The sequence below is a fragment of the Callithrix jacchus genome, chromosome 11 (assembly GCF_049354715.1).
Source record: "Callithrix jacchus isolate 240 chromosome 11, calJac240_pri, whole genome shotgun sequence".
In the NCBI taxonomy this organism is placed as follows: Eukaryota; Metazoa; Chordata; class Mammalia; order Primates; family Cebidae; genus Callithrix; species Callithrix jacchus.
This window is the reverse complement of record NC_133512.1, coordinates 72866321-72885691: the sequence shown is the minus strand read 5'-3', so window position 1 is coordinate 72885691 and position 19371 is coordinate 72866321. Positions and strand designations below refer to the sequence as shown.

Below are 19371 nucleotides of genomic sequence, written 5' to 3'. Positions count from 1 at the left end.
ACATCCCCCTTTCACTGTTTATTTTTCCACCTTCATATCTGAGAAACTAAAAGAAGTTCAGCATGGCTGGCACATGGGAAAATGGGGAGAAAGGATGTCAAATGGTGAGGCCAGAGAGCAGGAGAAGTCAGATGATGAAAGTCACTTCATCCACGTTAAACACTTCAAACTCCATCTTGAAGGCTGCAGCAACAGCGAAGTTCATGAGGTTTTACTAGGTAAAGAAGTGATCAGGGAGGACTGGATGGAAGAAAGGCAGCTTGAGAGCACAGAGTGACTGAGGGGGTAAGATGCAGGAGCAGGACAAGGAGAGGAGAGAGGAGAGATGTGAGAAGGCCATCTTCAGCCAGGAGCGGTGACTCATGCCTATAATCCCAGCACTTTGGGAGGCTGAGTTGGGTGGATCACCTGAGGTCAGGAGTTCAAGACTAGCCTGGCCAACATGGTGAAACCCCATCTCTACTAAAAGTACAATAAATTAGCCTGTCACAGTGGTGGATGCCTGTAATCCCAGCTACTCAGGAGGTGGAGGCATGAGAATTGCTTGAACCCAGGAGGTGGGGGTTGCAGTGAGCCAAGACCACACCACTGCACTCCAGCCTAGGCAACAGAGTGAGAGTCCATGTCAAAAATGAGAAATAAGAAAGAAGGAAAGAGAGGACAAGAGGAAAGGAGGAAGGGAGAAGAGAAGGAAGGGAAGGGAGGAAGGGAGGGAGAGAGAAAGAGAGGGAGAAAGGGAAGGAAGGAGGGAAGGAGAAAGGGAAAGAGGGAGGGAGGAAGGGGGGGGAGGGAGGAGAGAAAGAAAGCCAGCCAACCAGCCATCTTCACCAAGTCAGGGTCTAGAATGGCACTCGTCCAGAATAGGGTTTTCAAGACAACCTGTTGTTGACTGGGAAGATCCCACTCAAGTGAGTCTTCTCTAGTGAGAAACTTCCTACCTTTTCTCTTTAGCAATTATAGAAACACTAGAGGTATACTTACTTGTTCTTGTTGGTTTTTTGTTGTTGTTTTTTTTTTTAGAAACAGAGTCTCACTCTGTCGCCCAGGCTGGAGTGCAATTGCACAATCTCAGCTCACTGCAACCTCCACTTACCAGGGTCAAGTGATTCTCCTGCCTCAGTCTCCCAAGAGCTGGGATTACAGGTGCCTACCACATGTCCAGCTAGTGTTTTTGTATTTGTAGTACAGGAGGGGTTTTACCATGTGGTCCAGGCTGGCCATACTTACTTGTTAAAAGAATCACTGATCTGTTTTATGATTTAGATAATTTTCAATTAATCTCAAAAACTGATATACGTGTTATCTATGTGTGAGTAACCTGTATAAAGTAAACCTCATTATTAAATGAGCTAATTTGTATTAAACCACAAAAAACAATTCTTCTTGAGATACAAAAATTGATAAAGGACAAATGTTTATCCCTTGAGTATTTTTAGCATTAGGAATTATGTGTTAAATATTAATTGTACGTAGCTGCAATTTCCGTAAGAAGGGAGTAAATCTTATTATTTTATGTTCACATCACATCAATATCCCTACAAAAAGACAAAGGTGAAGAAAAAAACTCTTGCTATCACCCCCAAGACAGACATTTTTCCATCTGTTTTATTATTCATGGATACAGTTACTTAAATATTAGCTTCTTCCTGACTCCTGTTCTGATGGAGAACGACATTAGAAAAATGCTACACATCAATCTTGGCTCTATGGCTAGTTTCTTTTCAATCACTCATACCAAATGGGCTTTGCTCTCAGTTCTCGAGAGAAAGCTGACAAACTATTTTCTCTCATTTCTACCAGCAAATCCTTCATTTTTGAATATGTTTCTTATCCCAGATGCAGGATCCAGTGTCTTTAGATTTGAAGAACATAACTAGTGTATTTAACACATGATATAGTTTCAGAGCTTTAGAAATATAACTGCATTCTTTTAAAATATTTATGTGTAACACCTTACAGCTGGTCTCAATATGATGCTTTATTGTGTAGGAAAACACCCCACATGCAAACAGTGGAAAGTACTTTAAAATCATTGCTTCAGTCTCTGACAGAACACCACAGAGACTGTTTATAACACTTACCAAAACTTACTAGGAATCCTCTTCCCTCATCCATCTTCCATAAACTCTACACTTACCCAGTCCAGCTGTGCAGTTCAAAATCACTCTTCCTCTCTCTCAAAAGTTCTCCAAACTTTTCCTCAAATCCAACCTATACAGGCTCTTTGCTTTTTCTCTTCTCTCGATTGCTCTCTTCCTTAGGTAACCATTTGTCTTAGCCAGTGTGAATCGGTTCAGCTGGCCAGAATATTTTCAGATCTCCTTTACCCTTCACCCTGATCGGTATAACCCAGCAGGCCAAGATAGAATTGTTCTTTTTTTTTTTTTTTTGAGACAGGATCTCACTCTGTCATACAAGCTGGAGCGTAGTGATGCAGTCCTGGCTCACTGCAGCCTCAAACTCCTGGGCTCAAGTGATCCTCCCACCTCGGCCTCCTGAATAGCTGGGACTATAGGTGCACACTACCATACCCAGATAATTTTTTTTATTTTTGTAGAGATGAGGTCTCGCTATGTTGCCTAGGTTGGAGAGTTGTCTTTAATGGAAGAGAATGATGCAGGATAAAGCTGGGAGTGTTCATATGTTGTTTTTATTTCACTTTTTTTTTTTTTTTTTTTTTTTTTCATTTCAGCAAAAATATACCAACATTGTTAAGGAAATCAAAGCAAAGGATCTTGAAATCAGGATACACAAGAAGAAAAAGTGTGAAATTTTTCGGAGGTAAAGTAATTATGTGATATTTTATCTATTTAGGTTAGGGGAAAAAACCTGATATTTATTTCATAAGTTTCAGTAAACACTTTGTATTTTTACAGACTCAGAGAATTTGCTAAACTGTATGACACCGTTCGAAATGAAAGAAACAAATTTGTTAATTTACTCCACAAAGCTCACCAGAAAGTAAATGAAATAAAAGAAAGGCATAAAATGTCATTAAATGAACTTGAAATTCTGAGAAATAGTGCAATTAGTCAAGAAAGGTAAGTGTTATAATAACTATTGCCCTCCCAAAGCCTTGTTTTATGATTCATTTGAACCCTAAAAATCCTGAGGATAATAAGATAGAAGAGGCCGAGGCTGCAGTGAGCCAAGATGGCACCACTGCACTCCAGCCTGGGTGACAGAGTGAGACCCTGTCTTAAAAAAGTTTAAAAAATTAAATTAAAAATAAAAATAATAGCATTTTAGAAAGCCAGAAAAGCCCTTGTTCAAACATCTTATTTTATAGAATCATCATCTATTACGCTTCTGTTGTTTGGGAGTCATGTTTTTAATGAATGAAAAACCATACTATATAACGATGCTTACTATGATGATCTTACCTGCCCAATTAGAAAGAAAAGCACAAATCTAATAATTAGGATTTGGAAGTTAGGAAATAGTCAAATTGTTTGTTAACCAACATCCCCTGGTGGTTGATTTAAAGTGTCTAATGTGTTGTGGGAGGCAATACCTTATAGCAGAATGATGAAAACAGGTGATGTCTAGACTCAAATACCACCCCTATCACTTATCACCTGTGTGACCTTGGACAAGCTGCCTTGCCTCTCTGAGCTCACTTTTCTTATCCATAAAAATAGTCCTCATTTCATGTGACATTTTACTATGAAATGACCTAATCCATATAAAAACACTCCGAAGAGTTTCTGGCAAATAGTTATTTTCTTCGTTTATTATTTACCATGTGCCAAGATCTGCTGGATTCTTTCACCTATGTTTGTAATTGTATGTTAGTACATAATCAGGTCACAAACTAATTTTCTGGTGGCCATGGTTGCCCAGTTTCCTTTAATAAAGCGATTATAAAGTGGCCCCATTTCAGGGGAGGGAAGCGGATGAAAAGGAAAATATAATTTCTGAATCAGGTTCTTGTCTAATATGAAAATAAAATACATTTCTAGAGGCCATGCATTCATTCAGCATTTATTGTGGCCATAGGCCGAGTCAGGCACACCTATGTCCAATGGACATTATTGGATATAACCATCTCTCCTCAAGATGGCAGTCTCCTGAGAATGACAGAACAATAAGTGAATGACTGCAGTCTCTTGCTTTGATAAAGGCAGGCAGTAGAACGTTGGGGCACAAAGGAAAGATGTTCTAATGTGGAAGGAAAGAAAATCTGAGACCTGGAAGGATTATGAAAATTCCGTATCACATGATGAGTATCATTATTACCAGTGTCGTCATTTCAAGGGCTACACTAAAGCAAGGTCTGCTACCATAGTGCTTGTGTTTTAGAAGCCTTCGTTGCTTTTAAATAAACTAAAGAAAATTATAATCTTATCCACTGTCTTATTATTTTAAAAGAAAGCTACAAAATTCCGTGCTGAAACACGCCAACAATGTTACCATCAGAGAGAGCATGCAAAATGATGTGTGCAAAATTGTATCAAAACTTCAGGAAATGAAAGAAAAGAAGGAAGCCCAGTTAAATAACATTGACAGACTTGCCAATATGATCACAATGATCGAAGAGGAGATGGTGCAGCTTCGCAAAAGATACGAAAAAGCTGTTCAGCATCGAAATGAAAGGTAAAATCCAGGTATAAGAACAGAGCACCAGGGATCCAATTTAGGAATGTTTCTCTACATAGACTTGACAGTGAGTAGTGAGAGAAATTTGATATTCAGGTTTCATTAGCCTTTGGAGAGGAGGGACTGTGTGTTGTTTTCCCTGAGAATAAGAAATGCTATCCCTAACGCCAGGCGGAGTGTAATCCCAGCACTTTGGGAGGCCAAGGCAGGTGGATCACTTGAGCTCAGGAGTTTGAGGCTAGCTTGGGCAACATGGTGAAACTCCATTCCTACTAAAAAAATATGAAAAATTAGCCAGGTGTGGTGGTGGGTGCCTTTAATCCCAGCTACTTGGGAGGCGGCAGCATGAGAATCGCTTGAAACCTGGAGGGAGAGGTTGCAGTGAGCCGAGATCGCGCCACTTCCCTCTAGCCTGGACAACAGAGTAAGACTCTGTCCACTGGCTCCCCACCAAAAAAGAAGAAATAAATACTGTCCTCATAAACAGGCAAAGAGGAGGGGTTTGGGAAGTTGTTTGCTTGAAGATCAATGTCCTTTCCTAGATGGTCATTCCTGCCTCTTATAATACCAAATTCTTTCAGCATAATTGACATAAGTAAGTGTAGAACTTGTACCCATTTTTGTGGTAGGTTTCGTCTTATTATATTTACTCAGCCATTCTCCCAGTTCATTTGCTCAGCATGTTAATAAGACCTTTAGGAGGAGCATTATTTCGTCCACGCTGCAATTAAATCAGGAGAACTTGATCTTGAGAAGAGCCTTTGAAAGGAAAACAGACAAAATACAGAGTTAGGATTAGCCAGGTACAACTACGTGCACACATGTTTTGAGGGAGGGGAGTCATAGAAGCAATTAAAGGAGAAATTCTGAAGTAATGGATATGCATAGTGTGTGGGAAGACCTTTAGGGTCCTTTGAAGAACAGCACATTTCCAAAGGGCTGGTAGGTTTCTTCTGGGGGGAAAAATGTTATTTGGCTCCTGGCACAAACCAAAGCTTTTGGACAAACAGTGTACACCCAGGTGCTACTCAGATCGGTGGGGCATGATCAGTCATGCAGACCAGAGCTGCTAGGGTTAGAACATTCTTACTTTGTTTCCTCCCCATATTCTCCTTTCAAGAGGGGATCATCTCCTGGCATGGTTACAAAACATAGATTTTTGCCTGTTTATGGGGAAATTACAATCAGAAATATTCAACTTGAGAAGAAACTAATGGGCGTAGCAACTTAATATAGAGCAGACGCACACCAGAGCTACATTCCCTGGTCCCCTGCCTGTGTGTTTCTGTCCAACCTTGGTTGGCAAGTCTGACCCAAGAAAAGGATCGGCAGAAAATCAGACTGTGGGATCACTTTGTTTGTGCATTGGGAATGGCATTCTTTCCCAACCCAGGAAAACCTTTGGGACTGCAGAGACACTGTGGCTAGCCAACCACATGGTCGGCTTCAAAGTTGAAAGGCTCAGTAACCCTCCTATCCCTACAGAAATCCAAAGTGTGGAGGCAGTTTAATTAGAAAGCCATTGATAACTATTTGTCACCCTCTGGAAGTATGCTATGTTGATGTACATCTTGCATTCAAAGCCAAGGGAACCACAATGACTAGTGAAATGGTAGTTTCAATGCCCACTTAGCCTCTGCCTCTGAATTTGACCATAGTGGCATTCAGCTGATAGAGCGGGAAGAAGAAGTATGCATTTTTTATGAAAAAATAAATATCCAAGAGAAGATGAAACTAAATGGAGAAATTGAAATACATGTCCTGGAAGAAAAGATCCAATTCCTCAAACTGAAGATTGCTGAGAAGCAAAGACAAATTTGTGTGACCCAGAAATTGCTGCCAGCCAAAAGGTCCCTGGATGCCGACCTAGCTGTACTCCAAATTCAGGTGGGTGAGTGATCACAGGACACTTCCTCAGACCATTTATGTTTTTCTGCCTTTATCAGTTTGTGAATGAGCTCTTGCATGTAAACCAAGCCATACTATTTCTGGGATCTATAACAATCCATGAGTTACATCTTGATTAAAAATGCATTTGGATGCTACTCTAGGATGGAATCTGTGCTTCAGGCATCCGGGCTACACATGGTCTTTTTTTTCTTATGAAGCATTTTCTGCCTTTCTTGGAATGTAATGCCTCCCAAGACTTATCTCTAGCTCAGCTTCCTCATAGTGATCTAGGCCTTCTCCCTTCAGCATAACGATGTCATTGCTGCTTACTGGACAGATGTTGCAGAGGAGCCAGCACTCCTACTTTTCGTACTCTGGCCCCCAGAACAAGAGATTGTCTGGAGATTGTTGCCTATTAGTAGTTGGCAGTCACATATGACTTGGCTATTAACCACTGTAGTTCTATGATAGCTTAGTAACCTGACCTCTGACACGGCCTTTTTAAAAGTGGAATAAATCAAAAAACCTAAAGCATGAAATAACAAAATAAAGAAAATACTAATAAGCTATATAAGCTACTTTCTTCACATGTGTTACTTGCGGTTTGTTCTTAATAGAAATTTTTTAAAATTAAAAACTGTATAGCCTAAACTTGCTCCCATTGACTCAATGTAGCAGAAACATATTCTAATCTATAACATTTTTTCTAAAATGTCAGGTTTGCTATTTTTTTAACCTAATAATAAAGCTAAGACATTTGGTAAATTAAATTTTGTAAAAGTATAAAAATTATAAAGAAGAAAATAAAATTCTACCCCCAATATATAATTACTACTACAATTATCAAAAATCTGAGAGATCGTTTCATTTATTTTCTAGGTATACAAGTAAATGTTCTTCATTAGCTCATACCCTAGACAGTCTTGGGTCCCCCTCTTTTTTTTTTTCTTTTTTTTTAAATCATGTCAAGGGGATTCATAGAATATCATGGGACTGGATGATAGGTCTGTTTTCATATTTTATGCCATTTGAATGTGTATATGCTATATAGATAGCAGCCTCTTTCAGTTTGCACAAATATGCCAATGTTCTGATTCCAAGTGATTTTTTTTTTTAAATTTAGACATGAGTTCTTCCATTCGTTTATTCAGTAAGTGTAGCCAGATTCAGATCAAGTGGCCAGAAAGTCCCTCTAAACTCCCACAGGCCTCCCCAGGCTTCCTGCAGCTCTGACTCCTGCTTCCAACAAAGGTTTATTTGAGGGATTGCTCATCAGCCTGCACACACAGTGCCTGTTCCACTTCTGTGCCATGTCTGCCCAGGCATGGGGACTCACCCCTTCCTCAGGCTATACCTCCACATGACCATTCTTGCAAGGCTTCTGTGAGCAGACTTTATTAAAGATGTGGGACGGTGATATGTGGGGTTACATTACAGAAATGCAAAACACTTCAATTAGATATGAGACATCCATGCTCTTCTTGGGAGCACTCTCTCACTGGAGACACTTCCCTGAGTACTAATACCCCATGCCACACCCTTGCCTAGCTCAATTTCACTGGCTTTTCTTTTACACTTGCTCTCTCCCTCCACAGCCTCATCATCCCAGCTTGCCCCCCGGAACTCCGTACTTGCCTCATTCCATTTTACAGAAGAATTTTGTTCTCTACAGCTCTTTCCCAAAATGTAGCTTCAAGTCCGCCTTTGCCCATCCTAAACTATGAAAATGCCCAGCAGCACAAAGGAACTTTAAATTCAGTAAAATCTGCAACAGAATAATTTCCTCTCTATTGTATAAGCATATTTTTTGTGTTCACTGCAAATCAATACTTCCATTCAGTGGATAAAATTGTTCTTAGAAAAAAAAAAACCAATTATCTAGTGTGAAATGTAAATTCACTTTTACCCGAGGGAAATATTAGGCATTTAATAACATGACACACCCTGCCTGATGTTGAACTTTTATCATTTTGGTTGCACATGAACTGAGACATGTGGACTATGTGATATCAGTTATATTACTCGACTGGTTAATTCTGATTATCTACTCAGCACCCATCACGTGTACCCTTGAAGGGCGTGATATGGAATTTTGAGCTTGAGGCAAGCCATTTCTGTGCTGTGTTCTGCTGTGCCGGATCCCAGTCATATCCTGCTATTTTTTATAGCCACAATGTCTTGGGTTTTTATTTTTTTAAGTCTTCCCCCCTTTTTATTTTTGCACCATTTTCCAGGATTCTCTTAAGGTTTGCATTTTTTTTCAGCTGTCCAGAACAGTTTTTAATCATCTAAAAGTCTAATCCAAGGTTTATCATGAGTCTCTTCTCCTGGTTCCTGTAATAATAGCTCAATTTTAGGAACCTCAGAAGTCACATGAACTATTTTGGGACACAAGGTCACTATTTTACATAAACAGAGTAAACAGTATTTCCTCAAATGCCAAGAGCAAAATAAAATTGAGACACCCCTTTGATAAGCAAGCACTGTATTTTTGTTCCTTAGTTTCCTAATTAAGAAAAGGGAGCATCAAGTATTGTTAATAATATACACAACAGATATTATTATAATATACATAACAGTATATATATATATATATATATATATATACTTCAATTCTATATTAAGGACATTTAAGGAATGTAGATAGAGGAAAAAGAAAAATGTTAAATTATTTGTCACCATTTATCATTCTTTTCGTAGGGAGGAGGAGCATACATTTAAAAAATGCTACCTGCATCAGTCCTAGACAGGTAAAATACTGTAAATATATTACCTCATATATGATGGATCAATCCCATGGGACTGAGCCTTTTCTTCCCATTTGACAATTGAGGAAACTAAGGTTTAGAGAAGATAAATGATTTGCCTGAGATTACATAGGTATTAGTAGGAAAACTGAAAATAATGCTTCTTGGCTGTCACCATGCTCCACATCTCTCTCCCTATAAAACCAAAACTAAGTGTGGCTACCACTCCCATTTAGGAGTAGCCACGTGTCTTCATTCCCCTCCAAAATTTCATTGATTGAACAAATATAGTTGATACATATGGCACTGTATTGGGGATTTTGCAGAAAAATATACAAATAGCCCAAGCTTTTTCTCACAGAATGTGCATTAGGTAGATTCCATAATTAATAATGTTTTTCTTTTCTTTGGGAAGCCATTAAACCTATTGCCAGCCAAGCGTTTTGAAATGAAGTCCAGGGTATTGGATGCTAGTTACCCTCGTCTCTCTAACAACCTGCAGTGAAGAGGTGAAGGCTGTGTATTAGTTCATTTGCATTACTGTGAAGGAATAACTGAGGCTGGGTCACTTATAAAAAAAAAGAGGTTTATTTTGGCTCATGGTCTGCAGACTGTGCAGGAAGCATGGTGCCAGCATCTGCATCTGGTGAGGATCTCTGGAAGCTTCCAATCACAGTGGAAAGCAAAGAGGGAGCAAGTACATTGCACAGCAAGAGAGAAAGGAAGAGAAAGAAGCAGAGGAGCCAGGCTCTTTTTATACAACCAGTTGTCACTTGAACTCATGGAGTGAGAACTCACTCATTATTGCAAGGACAGCACCAAGCTGTTCATGAAGGCTCCATCCTGCCCTCATGACCCAAACACCTCCCATCAGGCCCTACCTCCAACATTGGGGATCACCTTTCATTCAACATGATATTTGGAGGGGGACACATCCAAACCGTATCAGGCTGTATACGTGGAGCCCTGCAGCCACACAGCATCCCATGAATATAACACAAAATGGGAAGCAATCAAGGGCTGTTTGTGAAATCAGCTTTTTCTATGACCCAGAAGGCACTGCCTCGTCTTGTATAGTCAATTATAGACGTCATAGTTGCAGTACCATAAATGAGCAAAAACATCACTGAACCAGGTACCAGCTGATGGGATGTTAAGAAAACAGAGTTTTCTTCTACCCTTGCCTGGGTTGGTCCCACTGAAAGACTCTAAAAGACCCTGGCAATGTGATTTTCAGATTTACTGAGCTAGAGAATTCATTTTAAAGTTAATGTTTCTTTCTTAATAGTTTTCACAGTGTACAGACAGAATTAGAGACCTGGAGAAAGAGTTTGTAAAGCCTGACGGTAAGAGCAGAGCTCGCTTCCTTCTGGGGAAAGATCTGACCGAAAAAGAAATGATCAAAAAATTAGACGAGGTAAACATTCTTGCTTAAAATTGCCTCTATTAGCCCTTGTTGATATAGTTGCACAGGTACCTATGGTACTGTTTCATGTTATGCGGACAGACCTATTCTTCATTATTCTAGTCACTAATACAGTCCTTTCACTGTAATCTAGTCACACATTCTAAGCTTGATTTAGACACTTGCCAAAAGAAGTTCCAATCCAATTGTTTTGAGATTCCGAAGGCACCTTTCTTTCATGGCCTAAAGGAGTAATTTTGGCATCTTAAATGTATTAATTGGTCTTCCTGATGGGAACACATCAGAAGAATGGTGACGTGGATGCTACATAGAGCCGAGGGGGCCATACTCTACCATGTGAGGAGGAACTGCCAGCCGTATCTGCAGGGGCTGTGGCAGGGGAAGTCGTGACTTAACCCACCTCTAAACACTTTCCAGACGTATTTTGTGGGGGTTGAGGGGAAATTATGCTCTAATTAGGAAATATGACTTTTTTTCTTCCTGTTGAAACTGTTTTCAAACATAGCTGGAACTACAACTGGCCAAGAAGGAGGAGAAGCTGCTGGAGAAGGATTTCATCTATGAGCAAGTCTCCCGGCTCACGGACAGGCTCTCCAGAAGAACTCAGGCCTGCAAGCAGGACACGCTGCTCTTAGCCAAGAAGGTTGGCCTGAGATTCTGCCTTTTCCCTTCTGCCTTGCTCCTTTATTACCTTTTATTTTCCGCAGACTGCTAGATTTATTGAGAGAAGCACCGGAGAGATTAGGCTTTACGACTAAGGAAACTTAGAAAAACGGAAGGATGGCTCAGAGACTTGTCTAACATGTTTTAGTCTTACTCCCTGAATGAATTCACTTCATGATGGCAAAACCTAAGCTTTGAAATGACAGTATACATGTTTCACTTAGCAGAGCAACTACCCAAATAACGACACTTGCCATCTTTGTATCTCATGCACAGAGTTAAATCCTTTCCAGTTTATTTTAAGTAGAAGGTCTCACTTCCCCAGTGATCTGAGTAGGGAATGGTCCAATCCAGAACTCAGCCAGAACCCAGAAATGGAAGGACTGTTAAAGAGAAATGCAGTGACACAATACCCAGGCCGGCTGCACCACAGAGATACTCAGCAGGCCCCACTAGTGAGGAAAGGCCAGGAACACGGAACTCCCTAATTTAATAAGCATAAGAGACCAGGATGGCAGATCCAAAGGCTCAGAGTGGGGGTAGGACTGCTAGATGCTACACTGAAAGGAGTAGCCAGCAGAGCCCCTAGAAGTCCCCCTAGACTCCCACAGGCCTCCCGAGGCTTCCTGTGGCTCTGACTCTTGCTTCCAAAAAGGTTCATTTGGAGGATTGCCCCATCAGGCTGTATACCCAATGCCTGTTCCATTTCTGTGTCATGTCCATGCAGGCGTGAGACTCACTCCTTCCTCAGTCTACCCCTACACAAGACCGTTCTGGTGAGGCCTTTCATGCGTACCATGAAGCCATCAGAGGATTGGCCACACACCTGGCCTCTGGGGCTCCTGGAGCATCCCACCAGTGCAGAGTTCAGCCAGTCAGTGGTAATTACTGAACACCTGTTATGTGCTACTCTCATGCTAGACATGAGTTCAGAAACAAAGAGGAAGCTTACACCATAGGAAGCTCACAGGTTTAGTAGGGAGAGACAGAAGAAAATAGATAATAATGCCCACACCAGAGACTGTGGGCTCCTGAGGGCAGCAAATGTTCCTCATTCTTAATTTCCCCAATGCCTAGCATGTACCAGACTCTAGAAAAACATTTGTTGGATGAGTAATAGTCAGTTCTGTTCTAGAAGCACATGTGGCACACTAAATAAGAAATGACTATAACTCTTAAGCCATCTTTGCCATTTTTATTTGACTCTATGCTTCTGCTCTGACAACTTCCACGAATAGACCAATCAGTCCAGTGGCAGGTTTGCACCTCACAACTTTGCTTCATAAACTAAGGTAAAGTTGGGAGTTGCACATCTGCCACTGAAATGATGTTAAGGCTTAGTTAAGCTTGTGCACTTTGCCTGAATTCGTATGTCTGATGTTCACTTAAATAAATGCTGCCTTCCTTCCTTCTGAAAAATGAATTTCCCTTTCTTTGAGCGAAGTCATTTTTCACTGAGGCCTGACTTACCAAAGCTGATGGCAGAGTCGACTGGAAGGCAACAGTAATGCTAGAGATGTGCACATGGCGGCCACTTTCCATAGCCGGGAAAGCTCCAGCACAGCCCAGTCCTAGCCTAACAGTTATTCTCCCCTTTCCTTTCCACACCTTCCATGCTCTCCATCTGCTCTTCCTCCTCCCTGCTTTTCAACGCCCGCCCCCACACACACATTTAAAATGATAATCTCATAGTATGCAGAAGTGGAAAGTAGAAGACATTCAGATTCCAAATCTTTAATTTATCAAAACTAGCCAAAGACCTTGAGAGTGATGGATAAATGATCTTAAAACTGTTTTCTCATTTGTGTAATGGATATGATAGCTGAATTTGTTACAAGTGTTACATAGTTAAACACGTATGTGGCCTAAACACTTGTAGGTGTTCAACAAGATGCATATCTCTAGTCTCTCACTTCTTCCAGATAGCTTATGGCTCCTCCTGCAAATTTCCCAACAGAAATGGAAACAGAAAATGGAAAATCTCAGCTAAGACTTGGAGCAACCCAGAATAATATAAAACTTTGTTTTCTAATTTATGAAAGGGAAGGGAAGTTGGCCAGTTACACAGATGGACACACAGACTCAAGTGTGCAGTAGTTGAGTGAAAAATGACTCCCCCCAAAGAAGGGGAAATTCATTTAAAAAAGGAAAGGCAGCAATATTTAAAGAAGCATCAAACATGCTAATTCACTCAAAGTGCATTAGCTTATCTAAGTCTTAGCATTTCTTATTTTGTGAGTTACAGTTATGAATTGCACTAATGGTGCTGGACTGATCAGTAAACTGTTAGTGGAAGTTGTCAATGCAGAGCCGTAAAAGTCAGATAAAAATAGCAAAACTTAAGATAATGACTCATTGAAGTTTTTAGTGGTAGTCATTTTTATTCAATACATGGTTCCTAAAAATCAGTTCAGTATAGAAAAGTCATAAGAATTTCTATTACCTACCCTTAAGGAGGCAAAGTTTGTATATAATAATAAGTTACTACATTTTCAGAGGCAGGTAAATCACTAGTAGCAACATTTCTCTAAGCAGAGGTGCAGATGTGACCAGTGTGCTCTATTAGGAGAGGAAGGTAGTCAACGTTAGGTGTAGTATTTGGAAACTCATTTGCATGTTTCAATTTATCCTGGTCCAAGAACAAAGAATGAAATAGATTAAGAATTCATTCCTTCCTTCATTCAGAAAATATCCAACTTTAATTTTGGGGGGTGCCTCTTATATTTTAAACACTGTCCTGAACACTGGAAATATGGTGATGAATAAAACAAATAGTCCATGTCCTCATGAAGAGTACATTCTATGGGATGACAAACTGTAATCAAATAGCCAAATACATGTATAATATCAGTGGGACATGATGTGAAGAAAAAATAAGGCTCGGTAAGAGGAACTAGTGAGTGTTGCCAGGTAGAAGGTATCACCACTGCACTGCCCCACTGTGGCTATCACACTAAAAGACTCAACCCTTTATTAGACAGAAAGCTGACAGGAACCCCTAATTCTAGTTTTACTTTTTCGTGCCTTTTGAGATCTTTTTTCCCCAAATCGTCCTGTCTTTTAACTGTATTAATGGTAAATAGCTGATATTAAGAGCTTTTTTGTTTTATGTTTTTCTTTTATTATTATTATTATTATTAATAGGTTAAAAAACAAAACAGTCTGGGCACAGTGGCTCATGCTTGTAATCCCAGCACTTTGGGAAGCCAAGGCAGGTAGATTGCTTGAGCTCAGGCACTCAAGACCTGCCTGGGCAACATGGTGAAGCCCCATCTCTACCAACAAATATGAAAAACTAGCTGGGCGTGATGGTGCACACTTTTAGTCCCAGCTACTTGGGAGGCTGAGGTGGGAGGATCACCTGAGCCTCTGGGGCAGAGGTTGTAGTGAGATGAGATCATACCACTGCACTCCAGCATGAGTGACAGCGTGAGACTCTGTCTCAAAAACAAACAACAACAACAAAAAAATGGAACAGCTCACATTCTAAATTACTGACTAAGTTTTCCTCAGCTTGGCTCGTGCATGTTTCTGACCTAGTAATGATGCACACCAGGAATTACGATCAATAATGCAAACATGTCAATGTGCTTGTTTTTATTTAAAAAGTCGTTTCACATGCAGAACTTCTGCTGATTATCTTATATAAGCAAAGAGTAACTTGTGTTCTACCAGATTTTTTCCCCTGGGTAAGTGACAATAAGGGCAAATTAAGCTAGAACTTAGGCATCGAAAACACTCTTGGCTGGGCATGGTGTATCATGCCTGTAATCCCAGAACTCTGGGAGGCTGAGGCAGGAAGACTGCTTCAGCCCAGAAGTTCAAAACCAGCCTTGTCAACACAGCAATTTCCCATCGATACAAAAATAATAAATTAGCCAAGTGTGGTAGTGCATGGCTATAGTCCTATCTACTTAGGAGGCTGAGGCAGGAGAATCACTTGAGCCCAGAAGTTCCAGGCTGCAGTAAGCTATGATCAGTGAAAGCACCAGAGCAAGGCTTTGTCTTTATTTTATTTTTTAAAAAGAACATCCCTTTACCTCTACTTCTTACCTTTTAAAAATGGGCACTGGCTGGGCACAGTGGCTCACGCCTGTAATCCCAGCACTTTGGGAGGCCGAGGCAGGTGGATCATGAGGTCAAGGGATCAAGACCATCCTGGCTAACATGGTGAATCCCCGCCTCTACTAAAAATACAAAAATTAGCTGGGCGTGGTGGCACGTGCCTTTAGTCCCAGCTACTCAGGAGGCTGAGGCAAGAGAATCACTTGAACTCGGGGGGTGGAGGCTGCAGTGAGCCGAGATTGTACCACTGCACTCCAGCCTGGTGACAGAGCAAGATTCAGTCTCAAAAAAGGGGTGGGGCACTAAACTATTCCCTTCAATGTTACCCACCTGGCAATCTAGTAAGTAGATAAACAAATCCTTTTCTTGCCTCCTCGTCCTTACTTACACAACCAGGGTGTTCGGCTCAATCTCTGCCATCTCTTTCAGTTCTTAATTTCTGTGAATTCCAAGTTAGACCTTCCTGCAGACAAAAATGTACCTTGCCATTACAGATAGCCAGCAGCCTTCCATTTTCCTAAGTCTTCGTGGACTGTATAAATAGACTAATCCTTGGGCTCTTTACTTGTAGATGAATGGCTATCAGAAAAGGATAAAAAATGCAACTGAGAAAATGATGGCTCTTGTTGCTGAGCTTTCCATGAAACAAGCCCTGATTGTTGAACTCCAAAAGGAAGTCAGGGAAAAAGAAGACTTCATCTTCACTTGCAACTCCCGAATAGAAAAAGGTCTGGCACTCAGTAAGGAAATTGAGAAAGAATGGTTGAAGGCACTTCGAGATGAAGACATGCATGCCTCGGCCATGGCTGAAAAGTCTCGGGTAGGCTTTGGCTCCTGTATTGCATTTCTAAAGTGTGCCAGTGGGGGCTGCTTTCAGGGGTCAATTGTCCCACAATATAAGTAAAGTTTCCCCACTCTACTACACACACAGTCCCCACAGTCATTAGAAAGAAGTGTGTTTACGATATTCTATAAGTCAAAATCCCATAATACTCACCACGAAGAGCACTTAGCAAGCACAAGGCCCACCCCTCAGCCTTACATCCTGAGCTGCTGAGGCTGAACATCATGGCCTTCCATTAGCATAGCGATGACCAGGCTGGCATCAGCCTTGTCAGTAACTCTCCAATCTCTGTCTTTGCACCTCTGCTCAGACCACGGCTGACTGTCCGTGTTCATCTGCTGTGGCCTCCACAGCATACAGTGAGGGCTCCAGCCACATTATGGTTGCTCTGCCTTCTGCAGATGCTTGGTGTACGTCATAGGCCTCAGTCCTTCTTTTCCCTTTCTTTTCCCACCTTAGGCCTCTGGCCTAAAGCTAGGTCTATCACTGACCCACCCTGCAAGTTAGATACCAGATCTTCTGTCTACCCCCATGGCCTGTCAATATTCTTAGACTGGAATTAGGCATCTCTTTCCAAGGAGTCTACATCATCCAGATGTACAACTCACTCAGATTATCAAGTGGATGTCACCAAAAGGGTCCCTATTTGCTCCGGAACCCAAAACAAAGCTTCATTTGAAACACACTAGGAATATCTGAGCACAGGTATAAATTACCTGAATTATAGTCTACACACCACCTGGGACTATACCTTTTAGCACATTCAGATTTTACCTGTGGTGTGCCACGGTCATTTATCAGTTGGAGGTCTTTTCAGTGCAGTAACAGATTATTCTATTTTCCAGAGGCACAGCCAAAATCTTGAAAACTTTGAGACTCAGGGCAAGCTGCTGACCATTTTCCTCCTCTGGTTCCACTTTATTCCTCTATCTCTTCCTTTGTAACATTTGCTCACCAGTGACTTACCAAGGGAAATATGTTGCTCTGCCTTTGTCAAAAACAGGGAAGTAATTAGTGCTTGATGACAGATACAGAGGTGGGAACATAGTTAGGACCCACCAAGAAGTCTTTGAAAAACCCTAAACCCCAGGAATACAGCCCATTCCAATGAGATGTGATGCATGTGTGTGTGTGTGTGTGTGTGTGTGTGTGTGTGTGTGAGAGAGAGAGAGAGAGAGAGAGAGAGAGACTCCAGCCTCCTACCCCTCCCATCCCTTTGGGGAGTATCATTTGCGCAAAGATTGTCCAGACCAGCTGCATCTTTAGGGACCTAAGGATAAAGTGACTTCACCAGAGTTTTCAAAGAACTGAAAAGGAAAAATCCTTCTTTGCAGGAGTTATCGGAAACAGGTAAGCGCAAGCTGCCCAATGGTGTTTACACGACTGCAGAGCTGCGTCCAAATGCCTACATCCCAGAAGCAGATGACACACTTCCTGTGCCAAAACCTTATGGTGCTTTGGCTCCTTTTCAACCCTATGAACCTGCAGCCAATATGAGGCACATAAGGAAACCTGTCGTAAAGCCAATTGAAATCTGAATATGTTAATAGATCCAGACCCCTCAAGGAGAAGACTTCAGCCAGGCATCCTTGTACCCACAGCTGCAAATTGTGAGCATAATTGTTCTAAAATTATAGATAAGTAAGGTGTCCACAGTTAGTCAACAACAGATTTCAACATGGTCTCTGAATAGGACATAGAACTGTCCTACATTAATGTCAAAGTATATATTTGAATTGCTTATATTTTCCTTTTCACTCTTTATATTGACTACATTCCAGAAATTTGTAGTAGGCAAGGTGCTACAAGAATGCACTAAAAATAAAACAGTTTTCAATGAAGTATAGAAATGGGCAGAGTGGTCTTTGTTTATTCAAGAAAAAACAAATACTGTTCAATATGTACACTTTAAAAAGGAAGAATGAAAAGGAAAATATTTCAAATATTGCAAAGGCATAACTCACTTTATTGAATAAGAAGTATCAATCTTATAAAGTACGTAAAAAAGTAGTTAAACTTACCATGACTTTTTTGTATTTTTTCATTTTATTTTTTGACAAATAATTGTACCTATTCATGGGGTGCATAGTGAAGTTTCAATACATATAATGTATAGTGATCAGATCAGGGCAGTTAGCATATACATCATCTCAAACTTTATTATTTCTTTGTGTTGGGAATATTCGGTATCCTCCTAGCTATTTGAAACTATGTATTATTTTACCTATAGACATCCTATCATGGTCTAGAATGTAGGACTTATTCCACCTATTTCACTGTAATTTTGTGCCTATTTACAAATCTACCCCTATTCCTTCCTTCCCTCATCTTTTCCCCTAGCTTCCCAGCCTCTTATATCCACTCTTCTACTTTTCACTTCTTTGAGATCAACAATTTTTAGCTTCTACATATGGGTGAGAACATGTGGTGTTTAACTTTCTATACCTGGCTTATTTCACTTAACATAATGTCCTCCAGTTCCATTCATGTTGCTACGAATGACAGGATTTTGTTTTTTTGTGGCTGAATGGTATTCCATTTGTGTGTGTGTGTGTGTGTGTGTGTGTGTGTGTGTGTGTCATTTTCTTTATCTGTTGTTGGACACCTAGGTTGATTTCACGTTCTGCCTATTGTGAATAGCACATAGTGAATGTGTAGTAGTTTTCTGAGGAATTTCCATATCATTCTTCATAGTGACTGTACAAGTTTACATTGTCACTAACATTGCATATAAGAGCTCCCTTTTCTCTACATCCTTACCAGCATTGGTTATTTTTTAATTTTTTGATAATAGCCATCCTAATTGGGGTGACATGATACCTTATCATATTTTTTAAATTTCTATTTCCCTGATTATTAGCAATGTTGAGCATTTCTTCATATACCTGTTGGCCATTTGCATGTCTTTTGAGAAATGTCTATTCAGATGATTTGCCCATTTTTATTTTTATTTTTTTTTAGGGAGAGATTACAGTGAGCTGAGATCACACCACTGCACTCCAGCGAAGGCAATAGAGTGAGACTCTATCTCTCTTTTTTTTTTTAGAAAGAAAGAAAAAAAGGAGTGAAGGAGAGGAAGAAAAAGAGGGAGAGAAAACAGGAATGTAGCTTTATTCTAAAAATGGGTATTAATAATG

The 19371-nt window shown here is 40.5% G+C and overlaps 1 protein-coding gene across 9 annotated transcripts in view; it reads left to right on the top strand.

The window, feature by feature from the left end:
- CCDC146 (coiled-coil domain containing 146) overlaps positions 1-18254 on the top strand; it is a 265750-nt gene extending 247496 nt beyond the window's left edge. For all 9 annotated transcript variants that reach the window (XM_035255009.3, XM_078343039.1, XM_035255011.3 and 6 more), the window contains 8 exons: positions 2693-2781; positions 2877-3041; positions 4372-4596; positions 6258-6486; positions 10525-10653; positions 11168-11305; positions 15962-16210; positions 17569-18254. In XM_035255009.3, coding sequence (XP_035110900.1) covers positions 2693-2781; positions 2877-3041; positions 4372-4596; positions 6258-6486; positions 10525-10653; positions 11168-11305; positions 15962-16210; positions 17569-17772 — 1428 coding nt within the window. In that variant the 3' untranslated portion in view covers positions 17773-18254. The remainder of the gene's footprint in view (positions 1-2692; positions 2782-2876; positions 3042-4371; positions 4597-6257; positions 6487-10524; positions 10654-11167; positions 11306-15961; positions 16211-17568) is intronic.
- Positions 18255-19371: the final 1117 nt, after the last annotated feature.